The 24,894-nt window shown below is 36.9% G+C and overlaps 1 protein-coding gene across 8 annotated transcripts in view; it reads right to left on the reverse strand.

The window, feature by feature from the left end:
• LHX8 (LIM homeobox 8) overlaps nt 1–24,894 on the reverse strand; it is a 27,328-nt gene continuing 2,434 nt past the window's right edge. For 3 of the 8 annotated variants that reach the window (XM_063711816.1, XM_063711813.1, XM_063711818.1), the window contains exons 2-9: nt 24,519–24,605; nt 23,948–24,109; nt 20,127–20,248; nt 17,890–18,110; nt 17,280–17,383; nt 12,524–12,619; nt 4,471–4,654; nt 1–715 (exon numbers count right to left, since the gene is read on the reverse strand). In XM_063711816.1, coding sequence (XP_063567886.1) covers nt 639–715; nt 4,471–4,654; nt 12,524–12,619; nt 17,280–17,383; nt 17,890–18,110; nt 20,127–20,248; nt 23,948–24,109; nt 24,519–24,593 — 1,041 coding nt within the window. In that variant the 5' untranslated portion in view covers nt 24,594–24,605 and the 3' untranslated portion in view covers nt 1–638. Of the gene's footprint in view, nt 716–4,470; nt 4,655–12,523; nt 12,620–17,279; nt 17,384–17,889; nt 18,111–20,126; nt 20,249–23,947; nt 24,110–24,518; nt 24,878–24,894 lie in introns of those variants that run through there. The other 5 variants (XM_063711825.1, XM_063711828.1, XM_063711824.1 and 2 more) reach the window with 3 other exon arrangements.

Consider the following 24,894-nt stretch of genomic DNA (forward strand, 5'->3'; position numbering starts at 1 on the left):
TTGAAATTTTCACAAGAATGGAAAATGTTTAATAAACTCAGAATGGTGGGCTTATTTAACTATGGTGTTATTTACAGCCATAATTCATCAACCACAAACACAATAACGTGTTTGCATTGCATGCTACAACAGAAGCTTTATTCAGTTCATTCAGAAAACATCGGCAAAATAAATTTCAGTTGCAAATTCACAGATACAAGCTTCAAAGTATAAAGTTGTATATAACAAAAAATACAGGTAATATTTATAACAATAACTTACAGATACAAACTAATGATAAACTACAATTTCACAAAAGATTGTAAACATTTTGCACACTTGTCAGTCCTTTCTTTTAGGCAAAGTGCTCTTTTGATGACAAATAAATTAACAGATACACACTAGAGCAAACTATTTCCAGACAATACAAAAAATGTTTTGATTTGTTTTCTTCTTATAAACATAAGTTTTACAAAAAATGAAGAATCAATAAAAGTGTCTTGCAGGCCAACTATAGATACATACCTGGGCAGCAAAGTGATGTTGGAAATGCTTTAGGTCTTAAATAAAAAATTAACAGTAATATCTTTTCAATGGTATTTTATACATAATAAATGACAAATTTATATCCTTAATCAAGTCTATCCCTGAAAAAAGAATTAGGTATGACTTATTGGCAGTTGTGTCATTGAATGGGGTAACAAAGGCTGGAGTCCAAGAGTTGTTGGTGAATGAGCTACAAAATAGAAAGAAATTTGTGGATCAGTTTTGTAGGGTGCATAAAACTGATTTATAAACAAACAAAAACAATCCAAGGCAATGTTTTCATCACTCATTATAGCTGAGGGCACCAAGCTACACTCATTCCACTGACCTCAGCAGAAGCATTAACCTATTCGGCATAGTGAGAGTCCAGGAACAGTTTTACCCCCAAATCTTTATTTGGGGCCACAAGATTTTGCCATTTTAATGTACTCCATCCATACCCCATTCACTGCACTTCACCCTGAAGCTAGAAAGACATGGGTTCCTCTTCAGAGATGCTGCTAGCTTTCTCATGAAGGTGTTTGTATAGGATGATCTTCCCCAAGTTTCTTTCATTAATGTTTAATTACCTCCTCCCTAAGCATACATCAAAACACACTGGACTCAGGCAACACTACTGTCTTTCATGTGAACACACACAATTTTAATGCTAGTATAAGTAAATGGCAACAATGGTACAGGCTCTGATTTTTTATCTAACAAAAACTTAAAATGAAGTTTCTGCTTTCAGCAAGGGCTATGTTGCTTCAAACAAAACCTTTCTCTGAGACCAGCTAGGAAATCTGGACAAAATTTTTAAAATCTGTTTGAAGGTATCTGAAAGACACTTAAATAGTGAGGACTTACAAAGTCCCAGAGTGGAGGGAAAGAAAATGAAGATGCTTTTCCTCCCACAAGGATAGTGACAATTTAAAACAAAACAAATGTCTGATAGACCGAGAAGTTTAGCAGAGCATTCAGAAGTTAGACTTTGGCAGAGTGGTGAGAAACAAAAATTAAAGAGCAGGGCCCGCTGAAGAGGAGAAGCCCTAGTTAAAAACAACAGAAAACAAAACAAAACAAAACAAAACAGGGATTCATTTGTGATTCCAAAGGGCTAACTCCAAGGAGTAGTAAAATAAAAATATACCAGCCCTTATAAGGATTTGTGCCTGATTGGATTAAGTTGGTTTCACCCTATTCTGACTACCTGGGTGGTAAAACTAATCTTCTCTAGTGGAAGATATCATCCAAAGCCTCAAATTATTTTTAGTTACTCATACCCAACATCTGAAATGCAATAGCAAATAAGAAGACAAATAACAAGACATGACTTGAAAGAAAATAAAGAGGAAAATTAAGAAAACAGAATAGACCCACCAAAGATCCAGATATTGGAGTTATCACACATGAACTTTAGTATAACAATTTAAATAAGGATAAAGTGACAAAATGGATGATTTCAGCATATAACTGGAAATCTTAAAACTGAAAAGCATAATAAATGAAATTAAGAAGTCGGTGGATGATTTTTTTTTTACAGGATATTAGATATAGAGAGCATTAGTGAACTAGAAAAATAGTTCAGAAGAAAACATGAAAATTTTTTCATAGGAGCAAAAACAATATTTGAGGAGGCAAAAGCTGAGAATTTTCCATAATGAAAGACATCAAACTACATATTCAAGAAGCACACCCAGGCACAGTATGATAAAACTTTTTCAAGACAAACACAAAGAAAAAAGTTGAGGAAAAAAGACATTTATTTTCAAAGGAGCAAGAAGGTCAATAGCTGACTTTACCAATAAATGGGGCCAGGTTAATTAGCTATCCATATGCAAAACAAACAATGAAAATCAGAAGACAAGGTAATCATATCTTCAAAGTGCTGAGAGAAAATAACTACCAACCCAGATTTCTACTTACAGAGAAAATACCACTTACAACTGAATCAAAAGAAATACTTAGAGATAAACTTAACAGAAGATGTGCAAGATTACTAAACAGAAAACTCTAAATCATAAGAGATGATTTAAAGATGATCTAAACAAATGGAAAGACATACTAAAGTTCATGGTATGGAAGAAAATACTGTTAAGATGGCAGTTTCCTAAAATTGATCAATATATTTGCTGTAATAGATTGTATCAAAATCTTAATTGTTTTCCCTTTTGGGGTAGAAATAGACAAGTAGGTAAATTTTATGAAAACATAAAGGGCCAGGAATGGGCAATACAAACTTGAATAACAACAAAATAGAAAGAAACGCATTATCAGATATTAAAAATTATAGACCTACCATGATTAGAATGATTAAGTAGCAACACAAAAATAAATAGACCAATAAAACAGAAGGTACAGAAATTGACACAACATATTGACATTTGATTTATGGCAAATATGTCTCTACAGAGAAGCTGGACATTTTCTATTTTGATCAACATAACAAAAAAGCTTCACTTTCTACCTTGTACCACACACAAAATTCAGTTCCAAATGAATTGTAAATCTACACATCAAAGGTAACAGAAAGTTTCTAGATGATATCATAGAAGATATATCTTCATTATCTTTGAGTATAAACAATTTCTTGCACACGTCACCAAAAAAAGCAAGGCTCATGAAGGAAAAATGATGAAATAAACTACAATAAAATTAGGAACTTGTGTTCAATGAAACATTCCATTAAGAGAGTAGAAAAAGCCAAGCTACTGAGTAGGAGAAAATATTCTAAGCACATATAATTATCAAAAAGCTTTATATGCAGATTACACCAAGAACTTAAGCAAATCCATTTAAATAAATAATAAAGACAAGCCAGTAGGCCAAAAGACAAAAAGACTTGTACAGCTCTTCACAAAAGAGAATATACAAATGCCTGATGAAAAAATGCTCAGTCATCAGGGAAAGGCAAATTAAAATAAGATTGCACTACACAATCATCAAATTTGCTAACATCAGGAAGTTACACCATACTAAGTGTTGGTGAGGATGTGAAGCACCTTGAACCTTGCTGCTGGTCAAGGTGTAAACTGGTTCAACCACTGTGAAAAACTATTTGTCAGAATGACTGAAGTTGAGCATATGTGTAGCCCATGACCTTATGTCCCACTCCCAGGTACATATCTAGTAGAAATGTGAATCAATGTTTACAAAAGCATGTACAATAAAGTCCATAGCAGCATATTCATAAAAGCACAAACTGGAAAAAACACAAATATCTATTAACCAGGAAATGGATAAATTGTGGTATATTCCTACAGTGGATTTCTATATAACAATGAAAACAAATAACTGATTCTCACAATAATATAGGTGAATCTCACAATGTAATTGAAAGAAGTGAGAGACAAAATACATTCTGTATTGTTCAAAAAGGGCAAAACTAAAGGGTGGTTTTAGAAATCAGTGCCATGTTACTTTGGGAGAAAAGGATAATAATTGGAAGAAGACATAAGAGAGGCTTCTGAAATGCTAATTATATCTGCTACTTTGGGCAGTATCTATATGGATACATTCATTTTATTAATTCATCAAGCTGAATAGTTATTACGTATGCACTCTTCTAAATGTATGATTTGCTTCTATAAAAAACAATACTTTAACAAAACTTATTAAACTCCCATCTAAAGATCTGAGTGAACACTTGCTCTGATCACAGGAAATAAAGTATTTAAACATTAACCGGTAAAAACAAACAAAAAAATTTCTAAGTAAAGATCAAGCATTGAGTCATTATTAATATTTGCATCTTAGCTGCAAAGTGAGTATTAAACTTCTTCCTTAAAATGTAATCACAGAAATAAAAATGTTTGGATAATTTTGCTCTCTACTGCAACCCCCACAATATTTTTCAGCTACTACTGAGGTAATATTTCAAAATGTGAATTGTATCAATAATCTAATATTAGAAGTTACCAGTTGCTGATTGCCTGGGAGACAGCTGTTAAATGTTGGGATACCTACCATCCATATAACTATGCAGCGCAGTTAACATCGTTCCATCTTGGGGCACGTAGGCAGAATAAGCCATTTCTTCTAACATGGGTGGAGACAGCCTGGAGGGTGGGACTGCTGTGACTGGGGTGGAGGACGAGTGATTAGGACTGACGTGTTTCTTGTGGCGTGCTCTACAATTCTGAAACCACACCTGACCAGGGAGAAAAGCAACAGAAGTAGGTAGGTTACACACCAGCTTCTGAGCACATTATCAACTCAGTTAAAAAATGAATGCAACCTCAATCACACTACCACACAAGCACAGCATAAATGTAACTCAGCTTTTATAAAAGTTCTATAAACAGAAAAGAAACATTTTAGTCCAAATAACAGTAGTCATTTTTCTTGCTCAGTTGATAGCTCTCTGGTGATTTACCTAAAAGCCAGTTCTATTTAAGTAGGAAAGGGGACCAATTGCTTAAGGGATTTTGGTTTGTTGAATTTGAGTTGGTCAAACGTTAAGGTTACCCCTTGAATGCAATTATTAAACTCTATTGGATTTGACTAGGTGCTGTGGCTCATGTCTGTAATTCCAGCACTTTGGGAGGCTGAGGCAGGCAGATTACCTGAGGTGAGGGGTTCAATACCAGCCTGGCCAACATGGTAAAACCCCGTCTCTACTAAAAATACAAAAACTAGTTGGCCATGGTGGTTGGTACCTGTAATTCTGGCTACTCGGAAGGCTGAGGCAGGAGAATCTACTTGAGCCCAGGAGGCAGAGGTTGCAGTGAGCTGAGATCGTGCCACTGCACTCCAGCCTGGGCGACACAGCGAGACTCTGTCTCAAAACAACAACAACAACAACAACAACAACAACCAACAAAAAAGCCAAAACAAAAATACCCCCAAAAACTCTATTAGGTTTATTTTAAAAAAATAAAAATAAAAGCCAATTCTATACTAAAACAGCATCTTCCCCAGAAAAGGTGGGGAAGGGCCCTCAAGAATTCCAGAGAAATCTCCTTGGTTTTACTACTGGCATTTAGGACAAAAAGAAAAGCAGAAAAAGCTCTTTTAATCAGAACTTAAAAAAAAAAAAAGACTATTAAATGTATTCTTAGGCACCTGCTGGACTTATTTCAAATCCTTGTTCAAATGACTAAAATCCCTACTGAGAACTTAAAGCTTTCTACAAACCTCTTGATTCAGTTATTTCAGTCAGATTTTAACCTGCTGAGTTCAATTTCTCTTGGTGAATACATAGGCTATTCCCTAAGAAGCATGTTAAAGTCAGGTCTATAATAAGAAAAAACTCATAATATTTAAGTAGAATTAAATACAAACACATCCACTGATGAGAGTTCACAAAATGTATGCTAACCACCCTGCTGTCCACTCTACTGCAGAAATAAAAGCAGCAAATTCAGGGCAAGTGAAGCTTTACATCCAGGTCAGGGCAAGTAAGTCTAGACTGCCCAGAATGCTTCCAGTAGCTAATATGCCTGTGTTTGAATTCCCTGACAGGTGATAAAACTTGACCATAGAGAGTGTTTCTTCATTAAAATACTGTATCACTTTTTTTTCCATCACTCCAAACAATTCTGTCATGAGAGGAAAGAGAGGTGAAGGGATAAAAACTTAGCATGAGAACATTTTGGGATCAGGGATATGAGGCCAGGAAAACATCAGGGGCATAAGTCTGTTCAAGGCTGGTGGTAGGGCCTTGATGGCACAAGGCAATCAGGGCTGATTAATGTGGAATAAAAGGAAGCTGCAAAGAATTTATAAGAAAAATCTGGCCTTACTTCCGAACTACACCCTGCCCCTGGCATTCAAAAATAGAAGGTTGGCAAAGTATACTCTCAAGAGTGATTAAAACTAAAAGAGTAAAAAATAAATAATCTAGTGGGTTATATAGCCTTGAGTAGGAGGCTGAAAAGTAGCAGCTAAGGAATGTTTCTGGGACAAGACTTAGGCATCCGGCAGGAAGACAAGTGGGAAGTCACAGCCTCCTCCACATCCCTGTTCTCTGGAGTGTTAGTGAGACTCAGAGATACCTATAGACCACACCCCAAATCTCCACAGTTCTGTCCACAGGCTCCGGAACATTAGATGTCACTACTAACACTAGTCTCACCCAAATAGGATGACATTACTCAAACATTCTCCAATGTGTAAGGGGGAACCGCTGCCACCGGCCTTTTTCCCTTATGGGACCCAGAAGACACATACACCAGAGGACTACATATAACCTAAAACATGTTGCATTATGATTCCCAGAGTTTCTTCAAAGTATCTTTTTGTCTCCAATAAATTATATATTGAATGGAACCTATGCAGTTGTAAAACAAAAGAAACACCATCTTTTGATTGAAAAAAAAAAAAACCTCAAACTTTGTAAATAAACATGAAGAAGGTATAATATAAACAGCAGAATAACTATCTTGTTAAGCAGCTTCTAGGAAAGATCATCCACAGGTAATCAAGCAGAGGGAGGTTTGCAAACACAAAGTATCATGTAACTGGTAGAGCAAAATATAGTTTAAGATTCTAGACATCAGAAAATTCCTTCTGGCATGAATGCTACCCAGCTTCAGAATCAAATATAAGTCCTTTTGACTCTCCTCACTGACAAAATTTCCTCCTTCTTGTCTGCAAACCTCCAACAAGAGTTAACATTTTCTGAGTAACTACTTTAAATTTTTTGAGTTCTAAATCATAAACTAAGCTATAATCAGGCCATGTAGATATAATGGAAAAGCAAAATACTAATACATAGAATGAAACCTTTAGAAAGCCCAGACAAAAAGCCAAATATAATAATTTTGTATATGACAAAGATGGGATTTTATTTTATTGGGAAATCATGTTTCACTGATTTAGGGAAAACTGATAGTTTATCAATTGAAAGAGAGAAAAAAAACAGATAAAACCCTATCTCCCATGAACCAAGCCAGATAAATTAAAGTTTAGGCATAAATAATTGAAACAATAAAAGTTTAAGAAAGCAAAAGGCAACATTGAAATACTCTCTAGATAGGGAAGCATAAGAAAGGCCAAAACTAGACTGGGTGCGGTGGCTCACACCTGTAGTCCCAGCACTTTGGGAGGCCGAGGTGGTAGATCACGAGTTCAGGAGCTCAAGACCAGCCTGGCTAACATGGTGAAACCCCATCTCTACTAAAAATACAAAAATTAGCCAGTCATGGTGTCAGGCGCCTGTAGTCCCAGATGCTTGAGAGGCTGAGGCAGGAGAATTGCTTGAGCCCAGGAGGCGGAGGTTGCAGTGAGCCGAGACTGCACCATTGCACTCCAGCCTGGGCAACAGAGCAAGACTCCGTCTCAAAAAACAAAACAAAACAAAACAAAACAAAAAGGCCAGGCGCGATGGCTCTCGCCTGTAATCCCAGCACTTTGGGAGGCTGAGGCGGGTGGACCACGAGGTCAGGAGTCAAGACCAGCCTGGCCAATATGGTGAAATCCCGTCTCTACCAAAAAATACAAAAATTAGCTGGGTGTGGTAACACGCACCTGTAGTCCCAGCCACTCAGAAGGCTGAGGCAGAAGAATTGCTTGAGCCTGGAAGGCGGAGGTTGCAGTGAGCTGAGATCGCACCACTGCACTCCAGCCTGGGTGACAGAGTGAGACTCCATCTCAAAAAAAAAAAAAAAAAAAAAAGAAAGGCCAAAACTATCAAAAGACTGGGAGATTTAAACACATGGAAATATAAATGTTCTGTATGGAAAAAATAAAAAGGAAATCGATGAACCGTGAAAGGTTAACATGACAGATAGGATTAATAACTATCAGTAAGATACAGAGAAAATAACCCAACAGAAAAGTGAGCTAAAAACATACGGTCTTAAAAATGAAAAAATAAATTAATGTGTTCAAGCTCATTGATAATATAAGAAACAGAAATAAAATCAATGAGATTTTCTTTTCTATTAAATTGTAAAGGATGTAAAAGAATAATAGTATTCAGGATTCTTCTGAGTTGGGGAAAAGGAACTCTTGTATGTAGCTCCTGGCAGAATAAAGTTGTATGAACATTCTCAAAGGCAAAGAAATTTCATGTTTGTATAAAGGCCTATGCATGTTTTATCTTTGGACTCAACAATCTCACTTCCAGAAATTTATCCTAAGGAAACTATTGAACAAGCACACAAGGTAGATATACAATGTTGCTCATGGCAGCATTTTATAATAGTGAAAAATTGGAAACTAAATAAATTGTGCTATGCTCAATACATGTGGCAATAAATATGATGTTAATCTTAATATGGAAGGGTATTCCTAGTACACTGATTGGAAGAAATAGCAATAGTTTACTCTGTCTCTGCACAACATAAAAGTCATAATTCACTTATCTGAAAGAGTATGTGAACAGTTATTGTATCTGGATGCAGTGTGTGGGGGAAAAATCACTCATCTTTATTCTTTGACTTCAGTATAAGGACACTCTGCTTTATTACAAATGTCTTACTAAGCATATTTGTAACTAGGAAATGTGAAACTCTCCATGTATCAGACCAGTTTCCCCCTAATCTTTGGGTGACCTAGTTTGCATATTAGAAGAAATCTAGTAATAAAAACTCTTTTTTCTTACCTTTCTAAAATATTGTGCCCAGTGCTAGGAAGGAGGCTGAGGGAAAGTATGATTAACTATTTGAGATCACAGTAATTCTTATAAAATACTCTGAAGGGCTACAACATATAGTGAGCCTATGTACAGATACAAATAATAAACACATAAGCATGCTAGTACTCTTTCCTTTGGAATCATATCAAAAATATTTAATGTTCAACCTTAACATATTGAAAGCCAACATTCCAAATATATTCTCCAAATGGCAGGGCTTAGGACAAAGTTAACTTGCTCATAGTACTAGTAACCTAAATACCTGGAAATTACACGACAGATGTCTGCCTGTGTTCCTTAGTCCTTCGAATATGAAAAGCTCTAAGAAAACTCTCCTTCTTCTTTGCTTCCAACTTCAAAATTATATGTCATGCATCTGACTTACCTGAAGCTATCATTGTTATGAATATACAGAGTCTTAAATTAGAAGGAACGTTTAGCCCATGGAGTCTGAACTACCTGCCAAAGAAAACTGTTCTCCCAGGCACAGGAAACTCACTACCTTCCTTGGTAGTCCGTGCCATTTTTGTAGCCTTTCAATAATGAGAAAGTTCATTATGAGTGAACACCAGTGCCTTTTTCTACATTCCGTTGCAGGGAAGCCTTTCACAAATATTTAAAGACACCTACTCTGGATATTACTCTTTCCCTTACCATCTCCTGGCCTTATCTCCAGATAAATATCCCTGCTGCCTTTAATGTTATGGCATGATCTAAATCTTTCACAACCCTGGTAGCCTTTAAGGTAGTATGTTTTTCAGATTACTTATTAGTCCCTTCTTAAAATTTGGCACTCTGAAATATGCACAATAATCTGGATATCTGAAAAGTGCTGAAGTGGTAGAACTTGTCTCCTAAGACAGCTTCATTACTTGAAGTCAATTAAAACACTGGGAACTCTAGGTCTTTAGAGAAGCTGCAGTTCATCAGGTCTTTTCCATCTGCTTCTTCGTACAGGTGATTTGTTAATTATGAAACATTTTAGGCTTAAGGAAGAATAAGTACCCATGTATCAACCACCCAAATTAAGAAACAAAATATAATATGTGCAATGAAGACATTCACCTTTCCCCTCCCTGAGTTTCCTCTTGCCTTTTATAGTTACTTGCTTCCACTCCTTAAATTTTTTGAACTTCCAGTGTTATTTAAAATTATTTTCCGGCTAGGCACGGTGGCTCACCCCTGTAATCCTGTCACTTTGGAAGGCTGAGGCGGGCAGATCACAAGGTCAGGAGTTTGAGAACAGCCTGACCAACACGGTGAAACCCAGTCTCTACTAAAAATACAAAAATTAGCCAGGCATGGTGGCATGCACCTGTAATCCCAGCTACTCAGAAGGCTGAGGCAGGAGAATTGCTTGAACCCGGGAGGCGGAGGTTGCAGTGAGCTGAGATCGCACCACTGCACTCCAGCCTGGGTGACAGAGACTCTGTCTTGGAAAAAAATAAAATAAAATGAAATAAAATTATTTTCCATTTCCCTCGTCTCTCTGATAATCTCGACACAGCTGGCCATCTCATTCTTGAATTCACCCCACTTCTTCAGCCTCCATGCTGCTTCTCCAGCCGACTCCTTCCTCAACTCTGGCTGTTACTACGTCCCATTTAAATAGCACCTCTTACTCTGCTCTCTCTCTGAAACCCATTCTTCACCTTTTATACCCCATGATCTCTTTCTAAAGGATCTTATCCAATTTCATGGCATTAGATCTCTTTGCTTGAGTCCTGTTCATTCTTTCAAATACCTGTTTACATAGTTAACTGCCACCATCACTGCATAATTAGCACAGCTAAAAGGGTCCAACTTCCAATCCAGCTTTCTTTTGACTTTCACATTCCTGTCAATGGCACCATTCCCAAGATTACTTTGACTCGAAATTTATAAATCACTGACTTTTTTGAGAGAAGATCTTACTCCATCACCCAGGCTGGAGTGCAGTGGTACCACCACGGCTGACAGCAGCTTCAACCTCCTGGACGTAGGTGACCCTCCCACCTCAGCCTCCCATGTAGCTGGGACTGCAGGTACATACTAGCATGCCTGGCTGTTTTTTTTCCTGTAGAGACGGGGTTTCACCATCTTGCCCAGACTGGTATCAAACTCCTGTACTCAAGTGACATATTTGCCTTGACCTCCCAAAATGCTGGGATTACAGGTGTGGGCAACCGAGCCTGGCAGAGTCATTTACTCTTTGACTCCTCTCTGCTTCCCCATTGCAGTTACCAAATCTTTCCTGTCTTTCTAGCATCCATCAACTGTCATCAGTGTTCAGTCAATAAAATATTTCTCAGCTGGGCATGGTGGCTCATTGCCAATAATTCCAGCACTTTGGGAGGCCAAGGGAGGAGTACTTGAGTCTAGGAATTTGAGACCAGCCTGGGCAACATGGTGAGACTATGTTTCTACAAAAATTTAAAAATTAGCCAGGCGTGGTGGTGTGCAACTGTGGTCCCAGTTATTTGGGAGGCTGAGGTGGGAGGATCACCTGAGCCCAGGAGGTCGCTGCAGTGAGCTGTGATTGCGCCACTGCACTCCAGCCTAGGCCACACATGACCCTGTTTCAAAAAGTTTCCCAAATGAATTCTACCCCAGTTAAGTGTCTCTTCAGAAACAAACAAACAAAAAACAAATAACAACAACAACAAAACCACACTACTTTGCTGGGCATTCCAGCCTTCCAACTAAGCTGCCTACCTCTATCTAGTCTCTCCCAACTCCAGTTCTTCCCATGTGCTGTGACTAGCCCTTTCTTCCTAAAATCTCATATCATGGCTTTTACCTGCTCATAAGAGAACTCTGCATTCACAGGCCTCTCCAACTTTAACTCCAACAATTTCATTTCCCACTATTTCCAAACATAAATTCTACATTCGAAAAAACTTGCACTAATTCATCACTTTTCAGCTTTGTTCACACCAGTTCCTCTCCCTGGATCTTTGGCAAAGGCCATCAGCAGCCATCACACACACAATCATAGAAAAAGTAGGAAAAAACACTGACTTTAGAGCAAGATTTATCTTGGAACTTTTTTAGCCTGAGGATCTTAGGGTTGCTGTGAGCACTGAATGAAGTAAGATGAGCAAAGACTCATTTGACAAATGGTAGCCTAGCCCAAGCAGGATAATCATTACATTTTAAAAATTTGATTTAGAATGTGAAGAGACTTAAAATAAGAAAGTAATGTTTTCACATTTCTTCACACACACAAAAAAACCCAATGCATAATTATAAATACCCAGAATTCGAACTTTTGATTTCTCTTGATTGACCTTTATGTTAATCACCTGTGGCCAGGTACAGTGGCTCATCCTGTAATCCCATTACTTTGGGAGGCTGAGGTGGGAGAATCACTCAAGCTCAAGAGTTCAAGATCAGTCTGGGCAACATAGGGAGACCCGATATCTATTTTTAAAAACCTTAAAAAAAAAAAATAATCACCTGTATCACACGTCTGCTCAAGCCTGTCCTTTCTGCCAATTTCTGGAGTGTCTGTGCATCTGGGTTGTTGTCCTGAGCAAACTGTGCTTGCATAACCTGTTGTTTAAAACACGTATGTAGTAAATAGCTAAAAACAAGCAGCTCAGTCTTCTTCCTGCATTTTTATCATAAGAGATAAGACATGCACAAGAACATGGGATACTTTTATTTTGTTACTTGAAAATCGGTATGCGGAAATATGTGTAAGTGAAAATGAATGCATATTTTGTAAATTTATACACAAGTTGCTATGCTGAGAACTCTAAAAAAAATCCATTTCAACGTATAACTCTCTCAACTATGCTATTAAAAATAAGCTCACCTTTTCTTTCAATCTTGTAACCCACAAATCAAATAGCAAGAGTTTCATTTATTGTTTTTTCCATTTTGTTAAAAATTGCCAACATTTGAAAACTTAATACAAAAATCATATCACATTTGTCTCCAACCTTTCCTGAGCTAAAGATGTTCAAAGCCCCTAATACCTAATAGTATACAGATCAACAGAAGGATTCCACTTAATTGTAACAACCCCGTCATAGTTTTGAGCACTAGCTCTATGCAAAAAAAAAGGTGTCTAAAAAGAGACACTCACCAGTCCAATGAATAATAATTTACCAGAGTCTAAACATGTATATATTTTAAAAGCTTACATGTGATTCTGATGTAAGCCTTTGGATTGAAACCACTATGCCAAGTGCTAAGAGATAGTGAAACATGAAACAAAACTCTTTGGATTTAATTTCCTGGCAGAAAGATGCTGACATGCCAATGACTACCTATAATAAAAGATAAAGGGAGAAGAGTAGTGTGGGAGAGAGTACCAGAATATAAGCACAAGCCAAAAACTTTGAATTCTTTCAGAAAAGAGAATCATTATGAGAATTAAGTGAGATACTTGAATTTTATTACTAAAAGTCACCTGAGGGAAGCATTACAAAATGGAAAAAATGTATTATGAAGAATGAGAGAGAGGAGTTCGGCACCCAATGTGTTTGTGCTTGTCTACAGGCATAGGATGTGGGCAACCAATCTATTAAGACCTCAAGCACTGCTGGCCTTTACTCTTTCCAGCAGGCAAAATTGCATTCTCCACTATGCTCCTCATATAATGCTATCTTCTGCCACTGCACTTGTCACAGGGTAGCTAAATAATTTGTTTTCAAGTTTATCTCCACAGTGGAAAGTGAGTTCCTTGAGATCAAGGGGAATGTCTTATTCTTCATATCCCTAGGAGTTAAACTCCCTTTCTGTCAGAGAGTATGTTAAGAGTTTGTGACAGAGTAAAACTTGGCAATGTAAGGAAAATCTGAAGATAGTGTAGAAAAAAAAGGCCAATATTGTTCTGGGAAACCTTCTGAGGTTTACAAATTTTGAGGTTTACAAATTTACCCTTCTAGAATTAAGTGTTCTTGGCTTCCCATCTAACTATATTATAGCTACAGACTCACTGTAAACAGAACATGGATTTTTGCTTCTAAAAAAGGGCAGAATTGGCTTAAAAGTTCATTCTTGCTCGGTTCGCTTATTCTTTCTTTCCTACTCCAAATGTGTTACTTTGATATCTTCCTGTGAAAATAGAATTGTGTTTCTATGCAGTTGGACATGTAATAACCCCAAAGAGAAAAAGAACGAGCAAATTATGTCTTTTTTAATTTTTCAAATAGAAAAATGTTGAACAGATTTGGGGATTTTTTTTGTAAGGTCATTATTAATAATTTACAAAACAGAAACTTCATGCTTTTCATAAATGCATTTTTAACATCACAAATTTAACAATGCAACCAAATTATATTTAATTAAGTAATTTCTCATTAAAGAGTAAAGCAAAACAACTCTGATCATTTAGAATTGAAATATTCTAAAGGAAAAGTAAGATGACTTGATTGTTCTTCCTTTCAATAGTATCAATGATTAGTCTCACACACACAAAAAGAAAAAAGAGGTACTTTTAATTTCTACTTAGTTTCACTATTCTCTAGGCACTGATGCTGCTGAAGCCTACTTCACTCCTTTTCCAAGTTCTTCTAACGTGGACAAGGAGTGAGCCTCTGTAGACACTCATCATTTTTAGGCCAGGAGATCTACCAGAAAAGTCAGGAGGTTTCATAGCAGTAACTCGATCTGAAAACAGACTAAAGCAGGAGCTAACTTTGGCATGTTTAATATTAATAATCACTAAGTGAGTGCTTCTACCTAGAATAAGCAAGCCATAATATTAGCAGGAAATTCTTAAATATCATTTCTACAAATGGGACAGTATTTGAAATACATTTGCCAATACATCCTCTGAGTCTCAAACTATTTTTTCTCCCCATAAATTTCTATAGAATAATTTTGGAAAATTTTCTTATTTATCCCTTCCATTTTAACTCTCCTCTGTCCAAAGCAGGTACTGACTAGATAGTCTTGACTTAACTCACTGGTCACATGTAATATTTTATTATCTTGCCAAATTCAAGCTCTACTTGAAAATATTCCGCATTCCTAAAGGTAGGACAGTTTGACAATAAGGATACTGATTTATTAGAGGGTCTGGCTAAAATAAATGATTCAAGGTTTTTTAAAACATCTCTTCATTTAAAATATCTATGATTCAAGTTTTTTTAAAATATCTATTTCAGTTTCCTAAATTATAAAGAACCATTTTAGGACAAAGACTGTATCTCATTTGTTTCAGCCACCCCTTCCATAAGATAAATGCTAATAAATATTGAATGAGAATATACTTTGAAAGCATATTACCTATGCTTTCATCAGTAATCTGAAAATGGTAATATGCTTTCATTTTTTAAAACCTATAATTCTGATATACAATTTTTAAAACCTATGATTCAGATCACATTTACATACCATAATGCATAGCTTAAATATTTTATGCATGTTTAACCATAAGGCTATCTACAAGATTCAAAATCTCACTCTTTTGTTTTAGCTGCTTCGGCTATTAAGTGGAGTTTTGAAAAGACAGACTTCTACTCATGGTCTCCTGGAAGATCAAGCAAAATGAAGAGACCAGAGGTTTGAGGAGAAAGTTCCAAATCTCTTCTCAGCCATTCCCTTGGTGGTTTGCTTTGAGGAGTTCCTGCACTCTTGAATGAGGTTTGTTGTAAAAGTTAAAGGAGATAATGTAGATAGATGCCTGGTATAGGACTTGGCATAAAAAGACCTCCACAAATATTATTCCTGTTTTATTTAATTAGTATTTATAATTATTTTCCCATAGACAAGTGTCTACCTACAGTGGTTTCAAATTTTCACAATTATAATTTTAATAATTATTATATCAAATAGAAGTTATCAACCTTGTAATTATTAAAATTATAGCCAGTCCTTCATGGGAACAGACCATTGTAAAAACAGATTTATATTAGAGATTCTATTTTAACTAGACACCTTTAGTGACTATTTTTCCAGGTCTCTCACAAGTACTCACATCTTCTGACTTAGGGCATTATGTGATCTTCATTATAATCCAGTGAAGAACCCAGAAAGCAAGGCTCAAACAGAGATATTTCTTTCAATTGCCTTATCTTTCATTTTTATTATGTACATTATGCCTAAGTTAAGAAATCTAATTTATGCCTAAATTAAGAAATCTAAAACAGTCATCCATTTGGAAAATTCTTCTGAATGGATCTAGATTTTAATGCTAGAGTACTTCCCACTGCCACGTTCCCTCGGAATATGTGTGTCACATCAAGGTTTCTTTCCTAAATCATTCTCAAAATACAAATTATCTCTTGAAACACTTGTATCCATCTTAAATACTGGCAGGTCTTAGAATACTAAATGTGATTTTTGAAAAAGTTACTTTTATTCATTTGTTAACACTGCATAAATGTCCTTTAAAGTCTGAGCTAAGATGGATACTGTGTATAAGGCACCCAGCAGTGTGGTAGGTGTTCAACAAATGATACTTTTCCTTAACATGAAACAAATAGCCACATTAATCTTTTAGAATATATGATTTCATTATCTGCAAAAATGCCAGAAGGAATCATTATATAGGTGTATAAAGCAAGCAGTAATTTAATTATTTTGATAATTTGTATAAATCAAATTTATAACAATCATGTTTAGGGCAACTAAGCTAAAAAAAATCCCTCCCTTTTCAGGGGACATAATAAACCTTTAACATCAAATTATAGAAGTATTCCTTTTACCACCTTTAAAAACATAAAGGAATCTGCTCAATTGTAGTCAATCAGTAGTTTCCTCTTTACTTTAAGGCACTTTCAATTATTTCCTACTCAAAAACCATACAATTGTGTTCGTTAAATGACTCATTGCAGTTTGTTAAAAAGACTAACACATTAGTGTCCCATAGACTCACATGGGACATGTATGTCTCTTTCCAGAGTCTCAAAATATTTTGTCTTCCATTGCAATTATGTGTAGTAATATAAATGCCTGGTTCAGAATGATGTAATCAGGAAGTCAGGACAAAATATTTTGTTTCCACTTTGATGTTGATACCAATAGACCCCAGGGAAACAAAACTTGAATGACTATTTCATATCATATTATGATGCTAGAAATACAAACACTTTAGGGCAATAAGTATGTTTTCATATATTCACCAAATTAGTTTTCATAAAACACATAGGCTAATTTTTTAGAAAACATAAAAATGTTTTTGGGCAGCATGGAGATTGCTTTTTGTTTTTTTGGTTGGGAGGGGCTTCAAAAATCAAAAATTCATTGTTATGCTTACCTGAAGCTGATCTGCTGTAAAGCTGGTCCGAGCTCTTTTTGCTGGTTTTGGATGGTTAACATCTTGCTCTGTGAGGAGGGCACCTTCCACACTAATCCCATTACCTGCATTTAAAAAACATACTATATATGTTGGTAATTCAAATAGGTACACCCATCTTGCAATAACAGGTTTCTTATATCTCTTGGCTTTCTGTGTAACTGCATATGTTTTCTAGACGGCAAAACCCCTTAAATTTTAAAACATACTACAGATATACTGTACAAAAAATATTCCATTTACAGACTTGTATATTTAGTGAAAAGTTCAAAAAGTTAGAAGTACATATCTAAGGCCCAGCAAATACAGGAAAACAACTATCTACAAAAAGAAAAGCAAAACCCTAACTCAAAGCTGCTGCCTGAGAATATGGCACAAAACTAATACGTATATCATGGCTTTCCTTGTAAATAAACAAATAGAGACCATCACAAACAGTAGAGTACTTAATGAGTTTTACCACACTTATACATTGTACAAAATAATGCATTAAGATGACCTTAGGAAAAGTTATTTTTATTCCTGTATTCACTGTTTCAAAAGACTCAAAAGTATTTAAGTACATATTTACCATTTTCTACTTCTCTTTTTAAATTATCCAGCATGCAGTCATAATGCACTCTGCAGAGGACTTTCTCTTCCACCAAAGCAAACTCCTCTCCTGTGGAAAGTTGCCTTTTGCAGGAAAAGCAGGCAAAGCACGCCAAGTGATAGACATTCCCCTTGGCTCTCCGGACCCAGTCAGTAGAATGGATGTGTCTCCCACATCGAGAGCAGCGAGTTCCATACCTTCTACATTAAATAGAGGTGTGGAAGGTAAATATTTTAATGCCTGGTGAGATATTCATCTGTTGAATATTAAACCAGCACATTATGTTACCCCATTGAAATAACCTAAGTATTTAAATATTGTGAGAATGAAACAAGAATCAATTATTTTTCTAAAAGTCAATATAATAAGCAATCAAGATGAGATAGGGTCACAACTCAAACCTGTTTATAAAAATAAGACCTTTTCTCTGTTCCTCTAAAAGAAGATTGAAGTTTTCTTTTAAAACGAGTTTTAAAATCCCTTTGGTTGTATCAAATATCAGTGCATTTATAAATTTACTTGAAGAATCAAGATAAACACACACACCCTCCAGACTGAAAATCTAAAAGTGCAAAAGTATGCTGAAGATACTTATACTGAAAAACTGAAGATATAAATAATGACTCTTAAAACCAAGTTAAGAAAATTAGAAAATGATTTAAATATCATTTTAGGATGTTAAAATATGTAAATATTTAATGTTGAAATTATCCAAAAATGTATATAACAGAAATTCTTCACCCTGGTGAGTGAGAAAGGAAAAGTCAGAATCTCTCTTTTGGTGAAAAAGCTATTGTATTGCTATCCATAGGAGGAAGGAAATATTTTCTAAATTTTCAGAGTCCTAACTGGACATTAAATGCAGGTCAATCTTAAAATATCAAAGCTATATGTAAATAGTTCTTTACTTCTTACAGCCTGAGTGACTGGAACTCTTTGTCATGTCTCCTATCACAATCACAGTCGTGGCCCTGTATGCCCAAATCACACTAGATTAGTCAGTGTCTATTTATTGATACATAGATCTTTAAAGCTATTACCACTTCGTTTTTTTAGTTACTCTGAAAAATAGAATCCTAAAGATAAATTTCAGAATATAATATAACATGGAGCAAGGAGTTAAAAAATCCTAAAGAACTAGACTTTCACTTGTCGAATCTTTGAAATCAAACCTTTCAAAGAGCTTTAAGTTGCTACAAAAAATTAAGATTAGCCTATCCCAAGTGAATGAGGAAGCAAATTATTACCAATATTGAAGTAATAAAAAGTAAACCTGCTGAGAAATATGCCTTTTTGGTAATTATAAAATTCTGTGATTTTATAAAAGACTCCGGGTCTCATAAGTTACTTTAAATTACCTAGCAGTTTTTATTCAAATTAATCACTAAACACTTTGAAATCATTTTTTGAAATGGAGTATAAACATAGTTAGTATTACAGCCTTTATCATATAGTATTAATTTCCCCATTTTACAATGAACATTTTTCTTCTTTTAGAAAAGTAAATAAAATATGTTGTAATTTTTAAAAGTCATTCTTGATAATTATTTTAATATCTACACAACTGTTCATACAGAATTATACCTTGGAAGAAACCTTAAATTTAAACTACACAGAGATCACACACAGAAAATGTGATATCTCATCTAATTTCAGAAACTGAAGATCGGACAAAAGAAACAGTTTGAGGCAGAATTAGATTTGGTGTATTTATACCAGAATGGTCAATTCTTCTGAATACTATGGTTTATCATGGTGTCCAAACCCTTAGAATTTTATAGGTTTATAAGTAGGGATCATTCTGTGGTAAACTGGTAAAAGCATAACAAAATCTTGATTTTTCTCCCCCATAATGATTTTAGTTCATCTAACCATTCCCACCAAACAGGGGCGTTGTCATAAGTCATCTTGTTTTTCATACTTTATACCTATGTACAGCAAAACAGATTCCCTGTTTGTAATGCCTCAAACTTTCACTCCCCAAAGTGAAAGTATTACTTAAAATTAACTTTTGTCTACTGAATTCCCAAAAAGGATAAACATGCTTATTTATACACATTATATCTCAAACAGGAAAGCACCCTCATTTTGAAATCTCTTAAATAAGAAAAACTGGGCTTCATTAAATAAAACTGAACAAGAAAAAGCCTATTAAAAAAGTCTCTTTGCATAATAATTTCTTCAAGTATCTACTAAGAAAAAGCTTCATAGCATACCTGAAATAATCAAGTTTGCAGAAAATGTCTTTGTCTTTAATATAACAGCTGGTGTGCCTTCCTAAGGAGGTTCTGCAAACACTGCAGGAGAGACACCGGACATGCCAGCATAGGTCATTCACCTGTGAAGGGAAGAGAAGCCATTGTAATACCATATTTAAGAAAAGCATTCACTGGTTTTGTGTATTGGGCAATTTAAAAAACTGGCCCCTTAGTATATTAACACATGCTCTGAACATTTTCATCCAAAAGGTGTCATTTTTGTAAACATGTATCTGGATATATTATCTTTTAGACCTCAACCAAAAATTTATACTAATATATGCCACATTTTGTGTTTATAATATTTTCTATTCCTTTGAAGAATTCAGGTTGCTTTTTCTTTCTTTCTTAAATGGAACCTTTATGAACACAGGGAATAGTTTGGTTACTTTAAAGTCCTACATACAGGCTTTTTTGTTATATTTTACCAAGTTCTTCCCAGCATGAAACCTTGTGGTTAAAGAAGACAAAACCCATACTCTTTCAACCTATTTTTTGGCTAAACAATTATAAACTGTATACCCCCTAAACAGAGCAATAAAGAAAGTGAAAACGCAGGTTTGTAAGATAGTTACCTATACAGGACAGAAATTGCTCAGATAAATTTAAATGCTGATGTAGCAGAAGCCCGGGCTCTCTTCTAATATTAAACAGCTGAACAGAAACAATAGCAGTAAGTAGTAAAGTACATTGGTAAAACTGCTTACTGATTTGGCTATAGGAGAAAAAAATAAATCTAATCATAAGTGGTTCTAAAAAAGCACCCAAGCATTGTTTTCCACTTAACACTTCAAGTAGTAAAACATAAGATGGTGTTTAATAAGGCCAGTATTTTATACTTTCTAAATAGGAACATGAAATATTGTCAATCCAGGGAACAACTCATAATTACTCTCACTTTAACTGTTGCCATTATATTATAAGTGCTACAACTTTAGCCCTGGAGTATGAAGATGTGTATTAGATAGAACTGGCTTGCATGCAATGCAGGCTCCCAAAGTTTGCTCTTGTTAAGTGGACACAAGAACCTGATTTATGCTTAACTGAATTTCATGTAAAAGAACAATAACATACAAAAACACCAATTACACCCTAAAAATGGATCCAATGACTAAAATAGGAAAGTAAATGACTGTGAGATATGGCTTTTGCTCAACTATTACATAATAAAGACTATGTGTCTACCAAATTAGAACTACTGTCCAACATGTTTTTCTGTGATATATAAAAGGTACTTCGAAGCTGAAAGTTTTACTGACTTCTAATTACAGTTATGTGTCTCTTTCCAAAGCATTAATGAAGAGTCTCATTTTGATGACATTCAAAAAGTTTTGGTCTTTACAAGAACTTAGAACTTACATGCTCACTATAGACAATATTTAAAATAACAATGAAAACAGAAAGAAATCTGAGGAAACCGGAATAAATAATATTAACAATGTTGAATACTGTCTTGGAAATAAAAAAGCATTTTCCTTATATTGTTTTCCTAAAATGGGACCAACCAGTATAAAGTTTAGAAAAACAGGCTTCCTTTAAAATTCCACTGTTTAGGGCCTTCTGTATTTCAATCTTACCCAGGATTTTTTGTTTTGTTTTTAAAGCCAGGCTTTAGGGGAAGAGCCATGGCCTCTCTCTTACTCCCTCCTAAAGCCAGACCTGGTTGTCACCTTTTTTCAAAGTTCACTTCCCTCCTAAAATGTCTCTTTATCTTCTATTTCTTTGCCAGGGAGTAAAGTAAGGTGAAGAGAGGAGATTCTGGAGACTATAAACCTACTATTGATCTAATCTGTGTATGTCTAAACGTATAACTTGGACCAAGCCAGAAAAACTACGCAAAGGACAGAGCACTGAAGTTATTGGAAAAGGTAATCAATGCATCTAACTACTGTCAGTTTTCTGTTCTGACTCCATTTTATTTGCCTCACAAGATAGTGTTTTTCTATATTAGTTACACCCTAAAATAATATTTCTATACTAGGTCTAACTTTTTTTTTAAAATCAGTGACTCAAGTTAAACTCAAACTTATCCACAGGAAGTACTCAAAATGGAAAATAAAGGTTAATAATTCAGTTTTTGTCAATCATATAGTACCAAACTTTAGTTAGAACTTACACACTAAAGAATACAAGAAGTGGTACAATAATACTGTACATGGAAGGCTTCATTGGGAGGACTCCTGCCCTATTACAAAGGAAAGCTTTATGTAACCCAACTTAGATTTTTATACAATATAAAGATATATAATATATAAATGCATACAAGATTAACACTAGAAACTCTTATCTAGATTTCAGAGGGTGTGTTAAATGTCACTTCATCATAACCCTTCTATATCTTCTCTGCTGTGAAGTGTTAGAGCCTTCATAGGTCTACTCAGAAACATTCTTAAAGATTACGGTAATTATTGAGAGGGCTCATTAAAAATAGGATGCTAGTTTTAACCCAAAAGATGATTTTGCAATATCCAAAAGGTTCAGTTTTAGAAACATTGAAAGTGGAATCTTAAGAATGCAGATTTAAAGAGAAAGCCAATGTTAAATTGCCAGCTTTAAGAATCAACCACCAAGTAAGATTAGTCATTTTTAAATCTTTTTACCAAACTTCTTTTGGTATTTTCTCTAGGTTTTATCTATAGGGTAGCATTCCCATTTTACAGATGAAGAAGCTTTGTATGTTGAGGTAGAAACTTAAAGAAACCCACTAACATGAATTTTGAACACATACTCTCCATAATTAATCCTTTTGAAAACCTAAGCAGGGTGGGGAAGAGAATAGAAAGTGAACTGGTTTGCTACTAATTCAGTGTAGGAGAGACCATTATTTTAAATAGTGGTTTTAAAAAGCTATTTAAGTTGAAACCCCATGATATTCTGATTAAGACACATGGGACCATGATCTGCACTGAGGTGGATAACTGTGGCCTGCCAAAATTTCTACTCCAAGATTCCCCCACAATATTTTAAGAGAAAAGTAAAACAAATTAAGACAATCAACTCTCAAACCACACTTGAAACACTTCTTCCCAGGCTGTGTGTGTCTAACTTTATATCAATTTCCATTTTCTCCCCAAGCACTCGAGATGACGTAAGAACAGCATTGAGTGGCCTAGAAGTATTAAACCTTAGTAAAAGCAGGAAGATATTGAAATGGTTTTCATTTAAATGCATCTATAAACTTTCACTTTGGAAAAGCCTCAGGTAACTGTAAAAAACATAGGACTGTATTTTTAAAATTTGTCCAGAAAAGATCCTTTAAGCTACTTTACAGTGGCTTTCACCAAAAGAGACACTGCAAAAGGGAATCAGTTAATACATACCAACTTAAAATTCTTCTAAGCAGTCATGGGCGTGGGCGTCACTGGGGTGGAGAGACCACAGTCCATTTAGAGGGAACAAAGATGTTTAAGAAAGGAATAATCCGGGGCTGGGTAAAAAATAACTAAGCAGGTTTCTGTCTCAGAATGGATAAGGGTTTTTCCACTTCCCTTCCACTACAAGCCGGTGGCTGACTCCAGCGCATCCACACACATCCGGCGCGTCCAGATCAGGATGTGTCACACATTAGCTGTTTTGCAACCACGTAGAAGAGTCTGGGATTTCTTCTCACTTTATCCCACCGCATGAGTTTCCCTAAACTGGGCTGATTTTCTGCGAAAGCCTATAACCTCCACCCAGAACTTGAACGGAAAGGTTGGTGGGAGGAGCATTACTCTTTTCCCAGAGCTCCCACGCTACGCCCGCTCCCCTTGGGCCTCGCACCCGAGGCCCTATCCTACCTTGAGAAGGTATTTGTCCACGATCTCCAGGCCGCAACTGTTGCACACACACTTGCCAGGAGGGCAGCCGGAGCCCGATGCCATGGACCGGGGCGAGGACGACGGGGACAGCGGGGCCGAGGAGGAGCACGAGTCCTCGTCCCCCGCGCCCTCGGGGCTCACCTGCAGGAAACCGCGAGGCGCAGGCGGTTCTAGACCCCTCCTCCCCTTCGCATTCCACCTACCCACAAGGGCGCCCCCACCGCCTCCCCTCCCTTCCCCCTGCCACCCCACCCCACCCCCAGCTTCTTGAGGTCACGATTCTTGCCCTCTTCCCCGAGTCCAAGCTCTGGCCACGCACCCGCCGGGGCTGCCGACCCCTGACCTATTCGGACCCCAGGAGTCTTGCGGCCCTGCCCTCCTCGCGGGCCAGCTAAGCTTCCCACCCCACCCTGACCCTCCCCGCCCCGTCCTCTGTCTGCTGCAGGAGGGGCCAGATGGGCCCTGGAAGGAGCGCGGGGACAGCGGCCCTTCGTCCTGCGCTGCCTCCCCACGGCCAGTCTTGCCAGCACGCGAGTCCCTCCGCACTCACCAGTCCCTCTTCCCCGGCGCCTTTCCGAGTCCTCCCGGCCGCCAGGGCTGTAGTCCGCCCGCACTCCTCTGACATGAGCCCCTGGCACTGCGGAGTAGGAGGGGGAGAAAGTATGGAGAAACAGATCAGAAGTTCCGAGCGTGCTGCGCGCCCCAGCCTCCGCGCGGGGAGCGAGCTAATGAAGGCCCTCAGAGTGCGGGGCAGCGCGTGCAGCCGTAACGGCGCCTGAGCCCGGGCGCCGCGGGCTGGCTGGCGCGCAGCCTCCTTCGCTGGCCGCTGGCGGCCGCCACCCGAGCGCCGGTAGCTCGTCCCGCGCTCCCCGGGCTCCGGGTCCCCGGCGCTCACCCGGGTACGTCGGTTCCCCGCCCCCCCGCCG

This window comes from Pongo abelii, chromosome 1 (genome assembly GCF_028885655.2).
Source record: "Pongo abelii isolate AG06213 chromosome 1, NHGRI_mPonAbe1-v2.0_pri, whole genome shotgun sequence".
In the NCBI taxonomy this organism is placed as follows: Eukaryota; Metazoa; Chordata; class Mammalia; order Primates; family Hominidae; genus Pongo; species Pongo abelii.